Source organism: Carassius gibelio, chromosome B1 (assembly GCF_023724105.1).
Source record: "Carassius gibelio isolate Cgi1373 ecotype wild population from Czech Republic chromosome B1, carGib1.2-hapl.c, whole genome shotgun sequence".
NCBI lineage: Eukaryota > Metazoa > Chordata > Actinopteri > Cypriniformes > Cyprinidae > Carassius > Carassius gibelio.
This window is the reverse complement of record NC_068396.1, coordinates 30535619-30560279: the sequence shown is the minus strand read 5'-3', so window position 1 is coordinate 30560279 and position 24661 is coordinate 30535619. Positions and strand designations below refer to the sequence as shown.

General features: G+C 35.2%; 1 protein-coding gene across 1 annotated transcript; it reads left to right on the top strand.

Annotated features, from left to right (window-relative positions):
• The first annotated feature begins 5006 nt into the window (after positions 1-5006).
• Positions 5007-20632, top strand: si:dkey-121b10.7 (heparan sulfate glucosamine 3-O-sulfotransferase 6). Its single transcript, XM_052545982.1, has 2 exons — positions 5007-5762; positions 18018-20632. The coding sequence occupies exons 1-2, from the start codon at positions 5290-5292 to the stop codon at positions 18634-18636; spliced, it is 1092 nt and encodes a 363-aa protein (XP_052401942.1). The 5' UTR covers positions 5007-5289; the 3' UTR covers positions 18637-20632.
• The last annotated feature ends 4029 nt before the right edge of the window (positions 20633-24661 follow it).

Sequence of the window (24661 nt, the reverse complement as noted above, 5' to 3'; positions counted from 1 at the left end):
TAAGTGAGCGCAAGCATGTGCATGTGTGTTTGTGTGCAAATGCAGGCATGCAATATTGAAGAAACACCTCCCCAGCTGTGAAAACAAACGCCACATCTGGCTGAAGGTGATAAAGGACATTTGCAAAAAACATGTAACGCTTTACTATAAGGTTCAGTTTTTCTAACCTTACAGATAATGCAGACAAGACAAAATTAAATGTTTAGTTTAATTTTTTTTAAATATGTTATTGTTGTTTACAGTTCAATTTTAACATATGCATATTTTAATGCAACAGTGTCACTTAAAATGCAATATTATATGAACAAACATATTAACATACAGCAGACCCATTAAATAACCTATTACATCCTCTCATTGATAGCTGAGAGAATTACCTATACCTATAAATGTCATTAACTAATGTTAAGTCTTATGTAGGAATGCACACATGAAGAAAATACTATAGTAATTTATAGTAAATGCTACAGTGTTTTTGAACCATACTATAATATAGTAGTTGAATTAATTTGTTATGGTAATTCTATAGATTCTGTAGTAATATAAACAAATTACTTTACCCAATACTGCACTAAGTTTTATATAGGGTATATCATATTACAATACACTAACTATAGTAAAAACTAGAGTATACTACAGTATTCATTACAGTTTATCAGCTCACTATAGGTATTACTATACTATAGCATTCATTAACACAGTGTTGTAAATGCGATATAATATTTACAGTATAATACACTACTATAGTATGGTTCAAAAACACTATCGTATTTACTATAAATTACTATGGTGTTTTGTTTTTGACATTTGTGTTTCTCTTTTCATTTGCATTGTTTTACTTTCACTTTAACTGTGTTAGTCTATGAATATGTTTGATTAGCCTACATAACACAATGTTAGTGTAGTAAGTGTTAGGCTATACAGTGTATAAGGATGTATAAAGACTAGCATGTAGCATGAAATCGATTGAATCCTATTTTATTGAATCCAATGTTTGTGTAGTCTACATATGTGTAGCCCGTGCATATTGTTTGGCCAGTATTTCAGACTATTTTTCTACATTGTTCATATACCACTATAGAATGTCAACAATAAGGTTATAGGCTACATTTTTGGTAGTGAGTTACGTCAAAACAGTAAATGCGTCAAGGCAGCACACACCCAAACACTAATCCTATACCTATAGGGCTTTAGTCTGTCTTTGTTATGGTACATTGTAAGCTATACTCCCTAAATAATGTGTAAAATAAACTTTAGCCTACTGCACTTGTCACTAAGTGATATTTACATAATCACATTAGAGAGGACATTTATTTAGCTACACCATTATATTGGGTGACTTTTTGCATCCCAGACCCTACACAGCTTACCCCAAAAGATGCACAAGGGGTTAAAATACGGATAAACTGAAGTGTAAAGAGTGTGTATATGTGCTACATACACTTGCATTTCCTCTTGCACCTTTAGCCAGCTTTAAAACATGTAATGATGTTGACTTCTTATATGTCTAAAGTGCTGTACTGAAGATTTGCATAACAACTAAAGTGAAACCTGGTTCAACAACAACACTTTGTAGGCGTACTTTAGGTATTTGCTTTTTGTCTTTAAGTTACCCAACAATTTAATATTTGCTGTGATGTTACACAAGGTGTGGATATTTTCTGAAATGAGTATATCCCTCCTGCACCAGACTGCCCAAGAGGAAAGCTCTTAACTTCAGGTTGCTTCAGCAAACACTGCTCCTGAAATTAGTGCGCTGTGCAGAAGGTCACTGTGAAGAAAAGCATATGCTAAATGACAGGTAACCCAGGTGTGTTATCCCATCCATAATAATATGTTCCTTTCAAATAAATGCACACAAATGCAGCCAATTAGTGGCGAAATACCTTGTCTTCAAGAAATTCAACCAACCGAAAGCAGAATTTAGTTTTAACTAAGTGCAACTCAGGTGCACCATTAGTTTACTAAAGTTCAGAGTGAAAGAACTGGTTTGGTAGCTGTTGATCATATTCAGACAAACATGATGATATGCGATACTCAGATCAGTATTGCTGATTTAAGATATATCAAATGTGTGACGCTGGACTATAAAACCAGTCATAAGGGTCAATTTAAAAACTAAATAAAATTGAGATTTATACATCATCTGAAAGCTGAATAAATAATTATTCTATTGATGTATGGTTTGTTATGAGAGGTTTATTTTTAGAATACTTGGCTGAGATACAATTATTTGGAAATCTGGAATCTGAGAGTGTAAAAAAATATAAAATAATAATGAAACAAATCACCTTTAAAGTTGTCCAAATGAAGTTCTTAGCAATGCATATTTCTAATAATAATACAAAAAAGTTATATATGATATATTTATGGTAGGACATTTACAAAATATCTTCATGGAACGTGATCTTTACTTAATATCCTAATGATTTTTAGCATAAAAGAAAATTTATCATTTTGACCCATACAATATATTGATGGCTGTTGCTACAAATATACCTGTGGTACTTATGACTGGTGCTCCAGGGTCACATATATGGTTTTATAATGTATTTAACCTGACGTGACATAGGATTGCGTAATAATAGCTTTTTTAAATAATTATATGGTTTGTTTTGCAATCTCGTCTTTCCACATTCTTAGAAAAGACCGTAAAGATCACAATGTATGTGTTAACATAAAGGAATTTTCTGCATTGATTTATTTCACACGCATTTTGAATTATGCATTATTTGAGTTATGCATGTTATGTTTTAGGATTAGAGGAGATACGTAAACTTAATGAATAATGTCTTGGCAGACTATTTTTGGTTTTTGTAGTGATTAGCAGTAGTGATGTAGTGATCTTTTTTTCTTTCAGCAAGGGTATGCTTGAGTTCATTTTATGTGACATTTGTACCACAAAATAATGATATAATATTGTCTTAGACCATAGACGCTGAGTGAAAAGGTTCACTCTTCAGTCATGATTATGATATGTGTTTGTGGGTGGCAGCTCACTGGTGGTCCTCCTCAAATATGTAGCCAGGAACACTTCCCAATTATCCTTCTGGCAATTTTTATTAGTTGTTAGGAAGGTTACTTTGGAAATGTAATAGGTTACAGATTGCAAGTTTCCCTATTTAAAATGTTATAAATTGTGTAACTATTTCAATTGCTTTATTAAAGTAATATAAATGGTTACATTTTATTTTTGATTAATTTAATGATACAATTTTTAATGATGATGACATCACTTAATTTGTGTTTACTATTGTCCTTTTGCGTTACTGACACACTATTGTCCTATTTAACACTGTAAAGCTGCTTTGACACAATCTGTATTGTTAAAAGTTTGAAATTACATTACATATTTACATACATAGCAATTCTGTTACATGTTACTCCGCAGCACTGGATGCCATAGAAGAGCAATTCAGGGTTATAATGTTTTAAAACATTTAAAGCGTATTTTAAGCATAAGACTCCATCATTGTCTAGTATAAAAAGCTGAGTTTTGCTCTAAAGTCTTAATGATCTAATTTTATGACGTAATGGTGAGTGTGACACGGGGGTCCTGTGGAGAGAGTGTTTGGCCACAGTCAGACAGTGTTGTTTTTAGCCTTGCTGCAGGCTCCTTAGAGTCTGGACTATAATGACACCTTTCCTGTAGCGTTAACAAGAGGACAGGTTGTCAAGAAAGAGGCCAAAAACGTATTTTTCTGACAACTGAAATATGCATGTTTTGCCCTAAAACCAATATTAGAACACTAGCATTTTCACCAGTTAAAAATGCTTCAAGTCAGTTATTTTCATCTTTTGCTGTAGTGCGTCAGTAGGAAATATCAGGTTACACTTCCAAACATTTTGCCATTAATTGTAATAATCCAGTGAGATATTTGTCTGACAATGGCTAGTGCTGCACACAGAGATCTGGTCTCATCATCATCATCATCATCAGTCTGTCTGGAATGACATGAAGAAACAGAACAAAATGAGAAAGACTCAATCCAGAATGAATTTAGTTCATAGAAGTTCACTGATAAAGGAAATACATTGATCACATTATTTTTGACATCATCCTCATTTTACAGTATTTAACAGTACGGTAGCTTTGCAGGTTGATTTACTGAAGCATCTTTTGAATGTTGACAGTTCTTCTGTTTCCTGCTGACACACTACAGCAAAAGATAGAAACAATTGACCGTTTTTCAGCTGGTGAAAATCCACTACATATTTTGCAGACAACACTTTACTAATTTACAAAGTAAGTTGTTTTTTGTTTAAAAGACAAAATTTTTTGTTTGTCTTTCTCTATTTTCTAAGTATAAATTAATGTCTGAAAAAATATATAACCATATATTTTAGAAAGCGGGTTCTGTGCAAAGTTACAGTAGTATTTTTTTCTTTTCTTTTTTTGTTCTTTTTTTTTATTTTTTTGTCAAATAGCAATTATTTTATATCTATATGGCTTAAAATAATTATGAAATAATACTCTGTTATTCTGTGTATTTTTGCTTTTACACTGCTTTATTTGACAATCATGCCAATAAAGTATCAAAAAATCGAGGTGTACAGTGTGTTTGTGCGAACTGAGGTGATGGTGATTTGCTTATTCTTAAGTCTGAAGAGGCCAGATCAAGAAACAGACTGTCTCCACGGAGTGTGTGGCCTCCAGGACAGGTGTTGCTCACTGATTGACCTCTTCATCTGTGTGTAAAAGAGTACTGACAGAGGGCTGCCTCGCGCAGCAACCTATGAAGGAAAGTACATATCATAAAAATACCTAAGATAACATTCCACTATCTCTATCATGCAGTAAAGGCTCTGAACTTTGACCTGTTCGGTTCTTATCTGGAAAAAATAAGCTCTCTAGCTCTCATCGATTTAACAGTAGTTAATGGATTTGTAACTGCTTAGGTAGGAAAGTCATAAAAGTAATTTGAGCACAAGGGGTGGGACTCAGAGAGCAGGGCGTGGATACGCACCCAAAACGGATGGGAGATGAACGGGTAACCCTGGTCACCCGAAGCAGCACGACTGCGGGACCTCAAGCCAAAGAAGTCCCATCAGTCCAACAGAAAGAACATAAAGAAAAGTTATAATTCGTTATGTTACGTCTCTGGATAAGTCATCATCGCGCAAATATGGCGTGCATTTGATTTAGTGACTCTGAGACGCAAAAAAAACAAAAAAAACAATGTGATTCTCACTAAAGGTTTAGTCTTGCAACAAAACCCTGTTATTTTACACTTAATACGGCATGATTCCTCCGTTTAAAGTTTTGTTTCTTGCGACGCAAAGACACTCATGGGATGTTGGACAACGAGTTGCGACTTGGGACACCTGAAAGCGCGCTCCAAGGTGTCTGTGCTCTTTACCATGATCCTCATATTCACCTATTTATTCTACTGTCTCACCGGATACTGCGATTCCATGCCGAGTCCGCTGTTCGTCCATCAGAATTTCAGAAGCAAACTTTTCCCAAAGGAAGCGAAGAAACTGTCGCACTGGAACGGCTCCGTCGTTCGCGAACTGCCCGAGCAGGATGCGACAGACGTGGAAGAGGAGAAGCGGCAGCGAGGTTTAGCTTATGACAGCAATCTCTCCGTGTCAAACAACTTTGGGACCAAAGAGTTTCCTCAGGCAATTATTATCGGCGTGAAAAAGGGAGGAACGCGCGCGCTTCTGGAGTTCCTGCGCGTGCATCCAGACGTGAGAGCCGTGGGCGCGGAGCCGCACTTCTTCGACAGGTTCTATGAGAAGGGGCTCCAGTGGTACCGGTAGGTCGCCTGTTATTAGCTGGTTGTGAATAATAGTATTTTTTTTTGTATCAATTTCCCATAGGGTTAAGGATTATTAAAACACCAAAACGTAGCTATTAGAATTTAGCACGTAACTTCATTACAGTAAGCTACAGCCATAAATGATAGGCTAACTCAAAACATGCTACTGTTTGGATGGAGATGAGGCACACTTAAAATGTATGAATGCCTGTGCAATTCTTTAACAGAACTGTTATTTTAAAGAAATATAGCACAAGAAAAAGTGTTTGCAGATATGCTGTATCGAATACAATATAATATAATAATATATAAATATATATACATTTAAAGTAAATTATAAAAAACATATTTATTTGTCACTGGCCAACCGTGTACAGTAGCATCCACTCAGAACACCCTAGTAACCGCATAGCAATGTGCTAACAGCCACTCCTTAGCAACCAATGCCCTTGATAGTATAGACTTTATGTAGCCCCTTTTTATCTCTGGGCTGTTGTCTTCTGTCTTCCAGTTTGTATTTCCTCAGTGTGAAAGTTCTGTGAGGTCGTACAAATTTAAAAATGATTTGCTCATTAGTTCACTTCCAGAATAAACATTCCCTGATCATTTACTCACCCCTCTCCCAACATGTCTTTCTTTCTTTCTTTGTTTTGTTCAACCCACTGATCCAAATTGTGGAGAAAAATCCTGCATGTTTCCCTCAAAAACCTTCTTTTTCGACTGAACGTTGAACACCTTGAATGACATGGGAGTGAGTAAATGATCAGAATTTATTTTTATTCTGGAAGTGAACTAATCCTTTAAAAACTTTCCGGTCTGACGTACATCATGATAACTTTCATACATCCATTTCACCAGCTAATTACACTTCAACAGCAATTCCATGGAGCTACCACTAAAACTTAAGTTTAAAGACCAAAATTATATTCAGAGAAGCTGTGCACTTGTTTCTCTAATGCATAAGGTCTGTAATTCTTATTTTCTTAAGAGAAAAGACAAGTTTAATTCATTTTTTACAAACAGATCACAGATAATAGCATTATCTGTCTATATAATCACTCCCTATGGTTTTGATTTATAGAGACTGCAATTTTCTTTATCCAAGTTACCCACTTAAAATCTTAAGAGTGGTAATTAAGTCAGCCAGCAGATGTTTTATCTTACAGTAGACCAATTTTATAACAGACATTGTAATTTATGTAGACAGCAGCACGCTCCTGAAATGCATGCATGTGAGGCACATAAAGTTTAAGCAGCTCTCATCATAAAGTTTTCCAGCAAAGAATATTGGTTTAATTAACTCCTCAAAGGAGTTACACACTATGATTTCTTCATTCATCACTTCTTTTGGGCCTCTTTCAAAATTGCATGTTTAGACCATCCTACAAGCAGTTATGCATTGCACGATTGGCAAATTGATTCTTCCTCTCTTTTAATGCCACTTGGTACATTAATATCACCTGTCAATAACCCAACCAGTTCAGAGCTGTGTCTCATTGGCAGGACATTCAGCCATCTGCCAATAAAATGACTGTGAACTGACCGTCAGTGCTTCTGTCTCTCACCTTTGTCCGTCTCTCGTCTCCATGTCACGCAATTAGAAATCAGACAAATGGGAATGACTATGACTATGGCTGGTTCATCATTTACTTCCCTTTTTGTTGTTGCATACTGTATGACGTTCTTCTGCAGAAGAAGATATTCTGAAGAGTGTTGGTAACCAAACAGTTTTGGGTCCCATTGACTTCCATTGACAAAAAAAAAATACTACAGAAGTCAATGGGACTTGAACATTGTTCAAAATATCTTCTTTTATGTTGTAGACTAGAAAGAAAGTCATACAGGTTTGGAATGATGTGTGGGAGAGGAAGAAAATTGTGACATTATTATTTATTTTTATTTTCAGGTGGACCGCCCCTTTAAGAATTTTTTCAAGGGACACTTCACCCCAAAATGAAAATTCTGTCATTAATTACTCACTTTGCAAACTCATATTCTGTTTTATTGTCACAATACAAAAGGAAAATTTTGGGGTTATGGGTTTGAAATTACAGAGAGCGAATAAATGATGACAGAGTTTTCATTACGGGGTAAAATATTCCTTTAATAATCACGTTTCCTCTCTTGTCAAGAAACTATATCTCGTGACGTGACATTGAGGTTTAGTTTGATGATTTGTCTCTCTTTCTCATGCACACGCGCACACATTTGTTCCAGCATGTGGTGACAGCCTTATGTAAACAAACTGTCCATGTATGGGGTTTTTGTAAAGTATAATTCAATATCAGTCTTGTCAACACCACGGGTCTTCTGTGTGTGCAGATGTGTAATGACAGCTGAGCTTTTGTGAATGCCAGCTGGAAGCTGTACATGGAAGAGCTGTGTCACATGGCCACTGTGTGTATGTGTGAGAGAGCACGAGTGAGTGAGTGGGTTGAGAGAGAGACATGCAAGCTTTGTAAGCGACCAGGTGCTCATATACTTTACTCATTAAAAGGTTTATGGAACGCATGACTGTTGCCCTTGTCAGATATTGCACACTGTAAAAAATTATCTATGCATGCCTACAAATATTGCATATATTATATGCATGTGTTTAGTCAAATATTTACTTGTATTATTTATTTTATTTTACGTGTTTCTAATTTAATTAATAATATTCCACTACAGTTAACATTTTCTAAATACATTTAAAAATACTAAAGATACAAAAATATTTGATTTCTGGGTGCACTGCATAATTTAATAAATGATTTTAATTTAGTTCTATATTTGATCTAAAATTATAAACTGAAGATCTTAAAAATCAGATTTTTTCATGAATTTCTAGTATGTTCTGATTAACATGTTCTTTAATTCTGTTCATTAACCCATAATAATTGTTCCTCCCCCACTCAATGCAGTTACCTGACTCTGGTTGCACCTTTTCATGACTCCATAGATCACTGTCTGGAATAAAAATCACCTCCCAATCAATGATGTGCGCGGACGTGCTTCTTATCGATTCCTCCTTAACCAACTTTATTGCACTTAGGCATAGAGACGGTTAATTAACCTGTGCATATTCAATCTTGTTGACAAACTGCTGCCGCCTTTACAGCTCTTGACGTTCTTTATGATGCTCCAAGGTGTTTAGCTATAAAGGTTTATGTTTTAAGAGCTGTGTTTTAAGCTAATGCTTATTTATTTCCTTGTTGTCTTGTGAGTGTTGTCGTGTAACATGGAATGCTTATTTATTCTGTTTCTATCATATATGCATTTACATTTTGCATTACACATTCAATTTAGATTTTAAGGCCATATATATCATGATGCCAGAGTGCTGATTTGACAGGCTAGATTTCCCATATGACCTGGGTCTCTAACATTAAACTAGCCATTGATTGATCAGGACTGAAGGTAGTGGTGTGGAAGAAACCAGCGGCACGCTACAGTGATAGATCTATTTTCTATAACCTTGGGGTATGGCACAGCCTCCAAATGAAGAATAAGGAAGTAACCCAAAAGGAGGTTTTCACAGAGATTCCATAAAAGAACCTTTCAGAGAACAGTTCTTCAAGGAACCATTTTTCTTTTTTAATTTCCAGTGATCTGAAGAACCTTTTCCCATCATAAAGAACCTTTTGTGGTGTGTAAAGGTTCCATTGATGGTAAAGGTTCTTCATGGAACCATTGATGCCAATTTATTTTTAAGAGTGTATAGCTTTGCTTTGCTTGTGATTTTTTTATGATGTGGTTAGCTGGATAATCATTTCTTTGGAGGTATTCAGTGGGATAGGTTACAGTCGAGGCCAAGAGAAAGAAAGCTTTGGCTTGTCCCAAGTTGTTCACCAACCCACAATGGCATAGATAGTTTCTTAACAACTTGTTTTTGATGCATGACTTCTCAGCAGAAATGCCTAGTCTTCTATTGCTGAAATATAGGCCTGCTTTAAAGCAAACCCCACTTTATTTCTCTCAAATACTGCCCTTTCAACAAGAAAAGTATGATTAATCAGGCAAAAAAACTGAGTGTTTGAAGACTCTCATTATACTAGAACCTCCCAATTGTGCATCTGCAGTCGTTCTTCTGCTCAAAGTCCTGCGACTGACTGTTAAAGCTGCACATACGGTGGGCCGTTAACCAAGCCAGGGATGTGGTTTCCTCTAGGCTGGTCTTAAAGGTTCATTATGCTGCTACACACTCCATATTGAGTCACTTAAAATTCTGTGTGGTGCATATTTGAACAGATTTCCATTGTGCGATCTGTTTTTACTTTTATATTCCTTCATGTGTGCATTGTAACGTCTATAGGAGCTATAGATGCTATCTGCTCACATATAAATTTACATCTGTTTTATAAATGTAATTCTGCTCTTTGGCATCACTTCAGTCAGCATTTACACATTTGTCACAGAAATAGTATTCTACACACACTACCATAGCATATAGTTCATTGAATAGAAACTGTGCCAGGTCTTTTTTTCTCAGGGTCCTCCTGCCAAATTTGTACCATAAATGTATGCCAGGCGCTTGTGGACATTTAGCAATATCCTGATACTGGACTGTTTCCAGAAATGGTGACACATCCTGATTATCAAATGCATTAAGAGAACAGTAATGAAACTGTTTACTGTTATGTGCATTTTAATGCAAAATTTGATGCAACCTAGTGCAGCAATGCAATGCTTAATTGATTTCGTTGACTGATTTCTTGTCAAATTAAAAATATTGTGCTATTTTTACAAAACCTATGGCCAGTTTTGCTGCCTCCTAGTACATTAGATTCACCAAACCAGCCAGTCCGACCAGCAATGATCTGCAGCAGAGGTCTTCTTCCTCCTCGTAGTTTCCCGTAACTGATCCTTAACACATCATCAAACACACTATCTGGAAACTTCAGCCAGTCTGATAGATAATTAGGAGCTTCAGAAGCAGATTAGAAAGCAGGAAGAAAAGGAAGCACATCCTGTCAGAGCTTCAAGACACTAATCAGGAGGATGTACTGTAGGCGGATGAGTTCAGTGTTTTGATGCTGTTTTACATTTACATTTATTCATTTAGCAGATGCTTTCATCCAAAGCGACTTACAAATGAAGACAGTGGAAGCAATCAAAAACAACAAAATATATTAATTTATTAAAAGTTTTTGTGCACATAAATGAGTGCTGATTCATACATAAACAATACAAATAAATAATTCCATTGTAATAATACCTGAAATGTGTGTATGTGGTATCCTGAATAATTGTCATAATTATAATTATTTTCAGTTTATTCTTGTGTATATTTCATGTGGCAATATCCATTTTCCTTGATTTGATTTATATTTTATTTATATAATTTCTATCATATTATAAATGCTGTGTTAATCAAAATACATGTTGCAACTATTTCGGGATTTAGAGTTATCGTTCCGATTTAATATGCATATTATCAGCTGGAGATGGATGTGTGTGATTGGTTGAATGAAAAGGTGCGCGCCACTGCGTGCGGGAGTTCTCGCGATATGCTTCATTCATGATAAAGCATCGGTGAAGAAACATCGCTTGAACGCTCATTCATTTAATATCATCCTTTACAGGTATAAAATGTACACAAGACACTGCATCACTGCTTTAATCGTTTTGTAAGAAAGGCTGTTCTCTATACTGTTTGTTTTTCGAGATGCATATGATTGATATGTTCATTAACTCGGTCTAATGTTAACCATCAAATCCGAGCACATGGTTAGCATAAATGTGCCGTGATTAGATCGCACGCTGGTTATTAGGACACGGATGTAAAATACATGTACTGTTATATGCATTTCATGTTATACTTTATTCATTATATATGTTGTTATTCCTTATTCCTTCTGTTATGAGTTTATTTCATGCTTTTTCACTGATATGTAGGCATTACGCCCAGAGAAGACTATGTAGTCGAGTGGACCTATTTACATACCTGGCCTTGTGTCATAAATTGTGATTTGTGGTTACAGTAACAGCATCTAAGTCAATACTGTGTTGATACTATGTATTTGTGAATATACTGTTGAAAAGTGTGAGACTATGCACATGTGCAATTCACATCATTTGTATTGATTCATGATAAAGCATCGGTGAAGAAACATCGCTTGAACGCTCATTCATTTAATATCATCCTTTACAGGAGTATTACATGTACGTGTATGTGTGTGTGTGTGTGTGTGTACATATATATATACACGTTTAAAGAAATTTAAAACAAAAACATAAAGGATAAAGATAAAATGTAAATGTAATTAAAATAATTAAGAAATTTTATGAGTTTTTTTGGTGTACAGTTAACAAATACTGTGTGAGGTATTTGGTATTTTAGATGTTTGAGGTATTTAGATGGTAACCAGCTGATTAGGGTGAACTGATCACTATTTCAGATAGAATTCAGAGGGAGGTAATAGTGTGTTGAAATCTATCAGAGGTTGGTGTTATTGTTTCTTCATCTGTGGGTGTCGTCCTGCTGGTGCTTCACAGATAAACACACGCTCACAGCCGCTCTGCTGATTTTCCCACATGATAGTGAGGGCAGGAATTACTTCCTCTCTCTCACACGCACACACACACACACACACACACACACATCTTTGCCACTGGTCTGTTTCCTGTTAATGCGGGACCGCCCGCATTCTGAGAAGAAATATCCATTTTGTTTAATTGATGTGTAGGAGAAACAATTGAGATGTTCAGGAGTTCTCCTCTGTGATTGTTCTTTCTTAAGGGCTTGTTTTGCCCCTTGCTCTGTGTCCTTTTGCGTGTTTGAGCAGTTTTATGGTGCTTTACTTGTTATTTCCAGCTGACATTTAATTGCTTCCCACAGCTTCTAGAAGCTTCCATTTGCTCCATAATGACAAGCCTGTGTTCTCGCAGTGTTTTCAATAAGAAGGCCCTGCTGTCCTCACTATAGTGTTCATGAGTGCTGTGTCTGAGAGCAACCTGTTGAAAGGCTTTTTGGTGGAATTCAAACAAGAGCGATGTAGCAGAGATTATTTTATCTCATGCATAGTGGATTCTGGATATATATTACAGGGTTTTTTGTTTTTAAAACATGAGACCAGTCACAATGCAGTACTTAATTGTAAACATTTCAATCTAGTTTTCAAATATTTTTAGTGACTTGAAATTTATGTTAACTAGAACCAAAACTATACAAAAAAACATGTTTGAAATAGAATAAACATTATCTGATCAAATAAACATTATATGACATTATCCAAAAACCTATAGATTTATATGCTGTATGAACAGCAAGACAAAGGGACTCATTAAAAGTAAGCTTTTTATGTCATTATTGTAACGTAACATTTGAGAGACCTAAAATATCCACACCCAATCAGGCCCATGGTGAGCTCTTAATGGGAAGGAACTTCCTCCCGGAGACTCATTGCTGCCAGATGTTGCAAAGATCAGGACGGGAACATCCCGGGTCACTGCTGCCAGACACAGGGGGCAGTCCTGTCTGGATGTTTTCCTCTGATAATGGGAGAATGGTTATATCCTGTGGTTCATTTAAATTAAGGAGAGAAGATCCCACCCTGTTCTGATGTGTATTGTGCGAACAGCTACGAGGAAGAGCTCGTGTATGTGTGTGTAATAAGGCATGACTTACCGCACTATGTTTGCTGTCTCTTTTTTATAGTTAAACATGTTTTGGTACAAAAATGTATTTGAATATTTTGAAAAGTAACTCACAGCACACCGCAAAAACCTAAACCAAACAGTGATGGTCAGTCTGAATAATTGTGTGATGTCCAGAAAGAAACCATGTTATTTTATTAATAGATTTCAGGAATATTTTGAGTCTTCATGACCAAACAAATTCTCATCATATAACTGATGCAGATTACTCATAAGAATGAAAATTACATTAATAAATACATTTAAAAATAAATAAATCATGTTTTTTTTAACAATCTATTTAGCTATCTATAAATAAATATAAATATAAATAAATACATGTAAATAATAATATTACATCATTTTCAATAAATAACTGTAAAATTACAAATTAATATATACAAAATAAATAAACAAATAAATTATTTATCTATATATCCATCTATCGGAATATTTTGAAAAGTAACTGGATAGCTCATAGCGACATACAGTACATACATAAATACATATACACATAAATAAATAAATTATATATATATATATATATATATATATATATATTTATATATATATATATATATATATTTATATATATATATATATATAAAATGAAAAATGTATATTATAAATTAATGAAATGTAAAGATTAATTAATTACAATACAAGTAAATATATAATTTTATGAGTAAATAAATCTGTTAGTGCTGTCAAACGATTAATCGCGATAAATCACATCCAAAATAAAAGTTTTTGTTTACATTATATATGTGTGTATACTGTGTATATTTATTATGTATATATAAAAACACACACATACAGTATGTATTTCGAAAATATTTACAAGTATTTACATGTTTATGTTTATATTCATATAATTTATATATAAATATATTTAAAATACAGACTATATATATAATATATTAATATATGTGTGGTTATTTTTTTTAATAAATTGCACACGCATCTATCTATCTATCTATCTATCTATCTATCTATCTATCTATCTATCTATCCTATACAGATGTTATGTATTTCATCAGTAGCGAAATATAAAATGCACCAGAGAATATAGATTTTCAAAATCTCGTTTGTTTTTGCTCACCAGGTGTATTTTGTTTAAAGGATGTTTAGGACAACACTAAATACACACTTCAAATTTTCATTGCATTTTAAAACATAAATCATATTTGATACCAACTGAATGCCAAAGGGATGGAGTTGTTGATATTTTTCGAGGCCATTGTTTTGCAGCAGGCCACCCGCAGCTGTGCCTTCTGTACCAGTAAACAGAAATAAATTGTTGCCAGGTTCTGCTCTGATAAACTCATACTCCAGGCACACATTCCCGGTCCAGATGCTAAGCACTAACGCTACGCTAGGTGTAATCAAAACAACCAGCGTGGATGCTAGCCTAGCAACCGCACAGGTAACAGCAGCTGACGCGAGCCACCCGATAAAGAAGAAAACACACAAGAACACAGCTGGCCCCAGATCAAAGGTTGCCAGAGTCAGCTGAATTTGCAAACCTGGGCGAAATGAGGGCTTTATCTTGCGATGCTTCTTTGGATTGGGAGATCAAACGGGTGGACCGGAGTGTGTGGGCCACTGGCGTGAATTGAGAAAAGCCCAAACTTTTCACTGATTACCAGCCTGCTCTCCACAATGTAAACATGATGTCAGCAGACACGGCCGCGGCCATTATGGCTTCCATTAGCTTGATTACTTTGAATTAAACATGCACTTAGCGGTGTGTACATAGCCAGACAGCGCTTGCACTTCAGATGGTGCAGGGTGAGAATGACAACATTGACATTAACCATGGCATGCTTTCAATATTAAAAGCTCTGCATGTAATGCTTCAAGATCACATCCCTAAAAGCAGGCGCTGGGAACATGCATCATGTAAACACAATCAAAACACTGGCTACAGAAGTTGTATGGCCGGATTTTATGGCTTTTTTAATGCTTTGTGTCCTTCTTCAAGCTTAACAGACACAAAGGATAATTGTTTGAACAAGTGCAGCATCAAAAGTCATCAAAAATTACATACAAATTAAACAATGTCAGATTGGATAAATAGTGATAAATAGTAATGGTTTATGGTGAACTGTTCCTTTAAAAGCAATGCAGGTCAAATGGCAAATCCAATTTCTCAAAGTTACTCTTTATTCTCCTTCGCACATCAGTCAGCATGACTCCTCTGATTCTTGTCTTAGTGGTAAAGCTCTCATAGAGCAATATGATTTGTATTAGAGTTGAATATTAGCTTCATGGCAATGAGATGAGGGCCAGCCTCAGAGAAAGAGACAGAGAGAGCGACCGCTTTCCAAACCCCATCCAGAGCAGTGAAGAGTTAATCTACTGCATATGTACTCTGTGGAAATAATGAGAGTCAGTGTAGAGACTTTTCCACTTGATGCTGGAGCTATTGGGCATTCATTAAAGAGATTAACAGAACCTTAAAACCAACAACAACCTTAATATATTTACATGCATTTATTATATTTATATTTGTTATATTTATACTACATGATTGTATATTATATACACTTAAAAAAAATTATTATGTTAATATTATAGAAAACTATTAATTTAAAATATTTATATATTTTATATATGTTTGTGTAGGGTGGAGTGTGTGTACAAATGTAAAAAAAAAAAAAAAAAACATATATATTTGATATTTAATATACTGTGGTTAAGGCAAACCTTCTGTGCTGATTTAGGATATTATTCCATTACTGGAGCCAATATCCTCATCTTTTAAACGAGATCTCGCAAAACTGATCTCAAATCAGCACTAAAGAGCCTTGGAGTGATCGAGAGACTCCTGACAGACATTCTGGGGACAAAACCCATCAGGAAATGACTGCTAAGAGTTGTTATGCCTTCGTGTTTTTCTTTCTTTTATAGCAGATCATCAACTCCCTTCTCGCTGACGTTTATTTCACAAGGCTGCTTTTTAATAAAGTCAGCTTTTATGTTTATTTAACAACACTTTACACTTCGCATTACTCAGTAACTCAACACTGGCCTCATCAGAGAACTGCTTGTTTTATGTTTGATAATAAAAAGAACATCTTTCATCATAATGAACTGACTCTGAATCTGAAATCGCAAAACATATGTGACAGCTTCATTCGCTGGCGAGAGCTGAAATGGTGGCAATTATCATGTCTCCAGAGTCAATTTTAAAACGGGTTTTCATTTTGCATTATTGCTTAAAATTACAGTTTAATGTTTAGCTTGGACGACATAGGAGCAGCTATGAAAAAACCTGTCCCAAAACCTGCCTACATGCAGTAGATGACATTTTAGGTGCAAATGAAAATGTTTATGATTTCAGCCAAAAATCTAAAGAAGCATTGTAACGTTAAAAGCACAGGTCACCAAAAATGAACTTTACGTCTTTTTTTTTTTTTTTTAGTTCATGTTCATGTTGCTCCAAACATGTAAGACTTTTTCAGAAGATCTTTTTTGTGTTTTACACAGAAATAAAGTCTTGTATAATACTAGTTTGGAACAACACAAGTTAGTAGATATCATTTACATTTTTAGTGTGAACTTTTAAGAAAAAAGAAAAAAAAACAATCCCATAATGGACTCTACTGAACCCAGTAAAGAAATATATATTATTTATTATTCATTTCATCTTTATTAGAGTAGTGGTTAAACCCACTACAAAAGAGTGGACATGCTGACCAATCAGAGCACACTTGGCTTTTTTGGAAAGAAAGATTTAAAGAGACAGGAAACAAAAAAAAGGGTGTTTCAGGCAAAGCTACTGCCGCAGTATACAGTGTGAAAGAAAAACTAATGTGTTTTTGATTATTAAATCATGTAAATGTCTTGTAACAGACCCCCAAAAATTTTATTTTGAACTTGTGAATTAGCATTACATGGAAACTCAATCATTTAATGCATACCTAAAATGTGTCAGGATTTCCCATACACAAATGTAATATATATATATATATATATATATATATATATATATATATATATATATATATATATATATGTGTGTGTGTGTGTGTGTGTGTGTGTGTGTGTAATAATATGTAATGTGAATTAAAACTTGAAATGAAACCTATTGGATCTATTTCATATTAACATATATCTAGCACAAATATGTATGTTTATGTATGTGTAGTACATTGTTGGACGTACACTGTATATCATGTACATGTAAATATATCCTTACACCCATCGATACACATTATATAAGTAAATATAAAATATAAAAGATAGATGTGTATTTAAACATTTATTACAAAAATAAATATAAGCACAGATTTTTGTATATGTACAGTATATATTATTTTATTAAATTTACATAGAATTCACATTGCTACATATATATTGACATATATAGCTGCTACATGATACCTGATCTTATTCAACTATGTACATATACAAATTTTGCTTTGGGAATTTTTTATATGTTATAATATTCATCTACCCAGAGAATATAAATATTAGAAAATTATATTTGGCAAAATCACTTGATAAAGGGCAATATATTTCACATAATATATCTCTGTAGGAGTTGTGGTGTTTCAAACCATTTAAAATCAGAGTCTGATCAGAGAACGGACTTCTATTATGACTAACTTTCAGTTTCTGCTTCTGTAGGAATCTAATGCCGCGTACTTTAGATGGCCAGATCACCATGGAGAAAACACCCAGCTACTTCATCACCCGTGAAGCAGCGCCCCGCGTCTTCTCCATGAGCCGCAGCACCAAACTCATCGTGGTGGTCCGTGACCCCGTGACCCGGGCCGTGTCGGACTACACTCAGACTCTGACCAAAAGCCCCGGCCTGCCGTCCTTCCAGAATCTGGTCTTCAAGAACTCCACCACGGGTCTGATCGACACGTCCTGGAGCGCCGTGAGGATCGGCATCTACGCCAAACACCTGGAGCACTGGCTCAGGTATTTCCCACTCGCGCAGTTTCTTTTTGTGAGCGGGGAGAAGCTGGTGACGGACCCCGCGGGAGAAATGGGCCGGGTGCAGGATTTCCTGGGACTCAAACGGGTGGTGACCAATAAGCACTTCTACTTTAACCAGACTAAAGGCTTCCCCTGCCTCAAAAAGCCCGAAGGAAGCAGCAGACCGCGATGCCTGGGGAAATCGAAAGGCAGACCGCATCCACACATACCAGCAGAAGTGCTGCACAGACTCAGGGATTTCTACAGGCCTTTCAACATGAAGTTCTACCAGATGACTGGTCAGGACTTCGGCTGGGAATAAACACTTGCAGGACCCTTTCTGATAATGCAGAAAACAATGAAACTCTTAATTTACGACTGATTGATATTGATTTTCAGTATCTTCACCAGGAGTACTCGCAGAAATTACTAGCAAATTTCACAATTAATTACACTCACACACACAAAATGGCAAGTGCAAACAAAGAGATTACTGGCCACACAATGAATGTAATCCAAGTTGAAAAGGGTATAGCAAAAATATATCTTATTATATAAACATCATAGTGTACAGTGTAAATGAATTCAAAACTAAACTAGCACAAGCAAACATTTCAGCACATTGTTTTTTTGTTTGTTTTTTTAGTGCTCACATGACAACAACTATTCACCCTTTTTCTGGATTACTAATTAGAGATAATTAGCTGGATTCAATTAACAGGTGGACCTCAAAGAAAATGTGGCAATTAAACCAAACCAACATATATACAAGAACAACAAATAGTATACATTTTATAAGTATGCAAATCATGCAAAAAGTCTTTTTAAATGAAATTTCAATAATAAAAATGATTAAAAAAAATACAAATAATATAAAGCCCCACCCCACACAAAAAAAAAATACTTTCATCACTGCATTCTTGAAGATTATTGCATTGAAACATTTTTATTTCATACTCCTCCTCATCGCATGCATTTATTTTAAAGTATATATGTGCCTTTTAAAATGCATTTCACAGTATACATGTGCATTCGAAACGTGCAGTTTACAGTATATATTTGGTTTGCAAAGGATTCAACTGAGAATTATCTCAAACCGTCTGAACAGAATACCGGCTCTGTGATGTCTGCTACTTAAACGGTCGCTTATTTCAGATGCCCATAATCATACAGCTCAAAACACATTTGTTCTTTGTGATTTATTCCTGCCAAGAAGAGCAAAATCTTGGATGTTCTCATTCAACCACTCTTATGTAATAAACATGAGACGTGAGGAAAGAAAAGAAAGTGAGCAATAGACATATAACCTTTATTTCATGTGTCTTTGCCCATTAAAAGGAATTTCCTGCTTCTGCAAGAAAACACATTTGTTTTATAATGTTTACATAAAAGTGGTTTGAGATTTTTATTGTGGACTCTGTGGCTTCGATTTTGGACCATGCATTTATTATTCCACATATTTTTTTAATAACAGATGATTATTAATTTAATTCTGTAAAGGTGTGTTTCCATAGTGAAATAGAGCTATCTAACCTTTTAAATATTTTCTTTTATCATTATTAGAGATGTTATACAGGGATGAATACTGTACTATGCATTATATCTGCTGACTGAAAACAAAGTTTTGCTTCTGCTGTAAATTGCTATTATTTATATTTATGAATGTAAAGATTTTTTGATCTGTCAGTGTCCAAATATATATTGAAAGCAGCTAGCAGCTCTTTTTTTTTCTTCAAACATTATAATAAATAAACATGATAGGAACAGTGTACACATACATTTCTTTCAGGACTACTATCGTCAAAATGATTGACACTTTGGTTTGCCAGTATGGTTCTGTTCTGGACGAAAGCTTGTCATGAATGAGCAGGGAAAGCAGCAATAATAACCACCAAGGATAAACAGAACAGAACAACGAAGATATCACTTATGCATTTAATGATATTAGAGTGTAACACATTATTCGAGATAAAAGGAGTCTGATTCAACAAGGAATATGAGAAAATCCAGAAACGTCCACATTTCTGACTGTGGCGGAAGGAGGAGCTGGGGATGGAGGAGGGTTATTTGCCCCATGAGAAAGTGGAAAAACTGCTGAATAATGTTGAACAGAGCTTATATAGGAACTGCATTATGCAAATGTAAAACTGCATTATATGTGTTGTATTCCTATAGGTAGATATGATCAGCTGAGAATCAGCCGATGCAAGCTTGACTCAACTGACCGGCCAGATTTCATTTTACTCTTCTCTGACCAAGTGCAAGTTTTCCAGTGTATAGAGATACATAATAAGTAGAAAATACATTGAATTTCAGCAGAAGAGCATACACTGTATATTTAATGAATAGTAAACTAAAATAAACATATTCAATATTTCAATATTCAATATTTATTTCATTTCTCAGAAGAGCAAAGCTTTGAGTATAATTTTTTACCCATTAAATACAAATATATATATTTACAGTGTGTGTGTTAATATACATAGTTTTATGATTTCTTTTACAACTTTTTCTTTTCTAACTTTAAAACTTTTAACTGGAAAGGAGTGTAGCTGTCAGTGCCAATCAGGCTAAATGTGAAGTTAACATTCTGAGCTGAAGCTTTCTGATGTGTAACCAATCAATTTGCAAGGGTCATAGAGACATTTAGCATGGTAATCTTTGACCCTTGACCCCTGGATGACCTCCCACACCATGCCATATTAAAGTGCTGACCACCAAAGCTGCCACACAGAGGTTTTTCTCCAGTCGCATTAATGTTACCAATCTAGAGACAGCCTCTTCATTCCTAAAAAATATCAAAATCAATAATTGTCTGTTTAAGTTTATAGCTCCACTGCGGTGTGCCATCATCCATTGAGTCCCCCGTCAGCATGATTTAATCCAGATCGAGTGCTGCTCGCTTCCAAACATCCATAAAATTTTATTTAATGGAGGATTTACAGTATTTTCCAAATCCTGATAGATTAACGTGGCCTGTGTGGGTTTATATGAAGATGTGGATAGCCTAAACCATGATTTGAATCTATTAAAAAGACACATGGTTCCCCTTTACTATTTCTTACATTTTCTGTTTATCCACCTGAAACTGAGCAAAAACAGATCAGCATATTCAAATGATTTCTGAAGGATCATGTGACACTGAAGATAGATGTAATGATGCTGAAAGCTCAGCTTTGCTTTACAGGAATATATTACATTTTAAAATATATTTACATAGAAAACAACTATTTTTAATTCTTTAAATATTTCTGAATTCTTCTGATTTTACTGTAAGTGAAAACACAGAGGAAAGAAAACTGATGTAAAACTCACAGAACTATGCTTTGAAATGTTAATTTGAAGTTACCTCACACGTCTATATACAAGACGCAATCTAAAAAAATAAAAATAATCTCCTCATTTCATTAAATGTAAAGTATCAAAAGCTCAGGATGATCTCTATAAGATACAACCACTCAAATATGACTTAAAGCTGTGTGGGCTCAGAAAATTTGGCCAAACGGACAAAAAATTCCAGGAGGATCTAAAGTTTCTTCTTTGTAAAGCTGCACATGCAAATACAGTTAATTAAAGAGCATGTGGTTGGCTTGAGGAGAATAAAAAGAGCATCATTCGCATCAGGGGCACAGGAATCAACACCCAGGACAAATAAAACAGCTATTTCTGTCCTGAAACATAAGCCCAGTCCTCTTGTCTTTCTACTGAAATGGACTTGAGGAATGTCTTTGAGTGCTACCCTCTTCTAAAGTCTTCTTTGTATCCCAGTGGCCAGTGGCAAATCAGCGAAAGCTGAGATGTTATCCTGTTCTGCAGCTGACTGCCTGCTTTCAAATGCAAACAGGCTTGGCTTTGGCCTCTTCAGCTCATCAGACCCTGTGTGTGTGTGTGTGTACAGCTCTCTTTGTGTTTCATGGTGGCTGATGTTTAGGCCATCCTTGCTGTCAAAGCTCTGGATTAGAGCAAGATTAGACTAGTGCTAAATCTCCATCAGATTAAAACTTTTCACTCCTCGGCTAAAGAACAACCGGTGACCCTGAAACTAAAGGTCAAGTATCAGCATTCAAGTGTTGGAGAGTCCCTTGCTCAGATATTCATGATATTCCTGCTGACAACCACACAAAAATTCCAGCTATTCATCAGTCTGTATTAGTTTTTCTAAACTGTCAGTATAGATAGTACAGTCAGCAAATACATTAAAATCAGGTTTATTATAAAACTAAAACCAGAAAACATTTTGTCACTTGAAATAAAATAAAATAAATATAAATATACAATATATACATGTAACATTTTATTTAAGATAGTTGCCTCAGTGCACAATTTTATTTTCACACCAAAATCTGTCAAGCACATATTCCAGCAAACATACACTCGTTCACATCCTTCTCTTCACTCTCTGAGGCAGAAGTCTCCAAACTCATCCTTTCTAATCATCCTACTACTTCCACATTGCTAAAACTGTCCAATCCTGCAGATTTGCTTTATTCAACATCAAGAAGATCAGGCCCTTTCTTTCTGAACATGCTGCACAACTCCTTGTTCAAGCTCTTGTTCTGTCCAGGCTGGACTATTGCAATGCCCTCTTGGCAGGTCTTCCAGCCAGTTCTTACAAACCTTTACAACTAATCCAGAACACGCAGCAAGATTTAATGAGCCAAAAAGAATACACGTCACACCTCTGTTTATCAGTTTGCACTGGCTACCAATATCTGCTTGCATAAAATTCAAGGCATTAATGATTATACCTACAAAACTACCACTGGCTCTGCACCAAAATGTGTCCTCTAAAAGCTTCTGTTCTGAAAGTGAACGTTGCTTGATTGTGCCATCCCAAAGAGACCCAATATCACTTTCACAGACTTTTAAATTAAATGTTCGCTCCTGGTGGAATGACCTCCCCAACTCAATCCCAGCATCTGAATCCTTAGCCATCTTCAAGAATCGGCTTAAAACGCATCTCTTTTATCCTTTTTTGTGTGTGTGTGTGTGTTTGTTTTTTTTACCCTCTAACTCTAGCACTTTCTATTCTAATTATATTATTTAAAAGAAATGTCCCTTTTAGACTTGTATTCTATTCATTTAATGATTATTTACTTTAAAAAAAAAAACTAACACTAGCTTTTATAATTTTTTGTCTGTTTTCTTTTTATGTATTATTCAATTAATAACATGTAATGTGTTAAGCAAATTAAGACTTATCATAGTACATGCATATCATTGCTCTTTTGTTCATTTTAATTGGTTCCATTATCTTCATTTGTAAGTCGCTTTGGATAAAAGCGTTAATGTTAATGTAAATATTAAATTATATTATTAAATAAGAATTATAATAGAATCTCAGTTATACTTAAATAATTTACTCACCCTCCTGTTTTGTCCAAAGCAATTTTTTTACTTTATATATGCACACTAAAAATCACTATTAAAAATTATCGTTACATCTTGAATTTTAGATTTATCTGAATCTGAATCTACATCATTCATAGATATATATTACCATTATGAATTATAGACATTTAAAACTTTGAGCTTGGAATATGAGTTAATATGCAGGATCATAGGATGTGGACATTCTTCAAAAATTCTTCTTTTCAACAGAGAAGATACAAGAACTTGGGTTTGGAGTGACACGAGGGTGAGACAATAATGGCAGAACTATTCCTTTAAAGATATCCCATGCTAAATTAATGTACATGAGAGTAAAGACACCACCCACACGGCAAAACCACAGTGTTCTATCGCCACGTGATCTTTCCTCTTCACGGGGGTCTGAGAGAGCCATGGTGACCTCGAGGTCAGAGGTGAAAGTGCATTCCTACCCTTCACTCACATCCTGCTTACGTACTATTCTCAGAGTGACAGTCAGCTGTTCGGCTTGTGGTGGCTTGCTAAATATGATGGAATATTTGGAGAGCCCATGCGACACATGACCAGTTTAAGATGACCAGATCTCTCATATAGATGACAGATTCAATCACCTTCACTAGACATTTGTATTTCTGACTAAAAAAGGAGTTGTTTGTCTTTGATAACTGATGTTAGAAAACTGTGTCCTGAATGGTTGCTAGGGAACTTTAGAATTTCAAAATATCAGAATGACAGAATCTTCAGAGATTCCTGTTTCAATGATACTGGCTCGAGTTTGGCCAGGGAAGCAGGCCATAGATCAGCACAAGTGCCTGTTTCTCTGATAGAGGATCTACTGCTGACCTTTGACCCCTCTGTCAGTGCTGATGAGAACTGTTCTTCAGCTGAGATACATCTCCTGTAACAGACATGTTCACTTCATAATCTCTCTCACCACCAGACAGGACACCATGATAGCTCAACTTCAATTTGACTTC

Bases quoted from the DNA above. Each gene is read 5' to 3' on its own strand.
- si:dkey-121b10.7 (XM_052545982.1), top strand. From the start codon at position 5,290: ATGGGATGTTGGACAACGAGTTGCGACTTGGGACACCTGAAAGCGCGC. The intron at 5,763-18,017 runs GTAGGTCGCCTG...CTGCTTCTGTAG, and splicing joins AAGGGGCTCCAGTGGTACCG to GAATCTAATGCCGCGTACTT.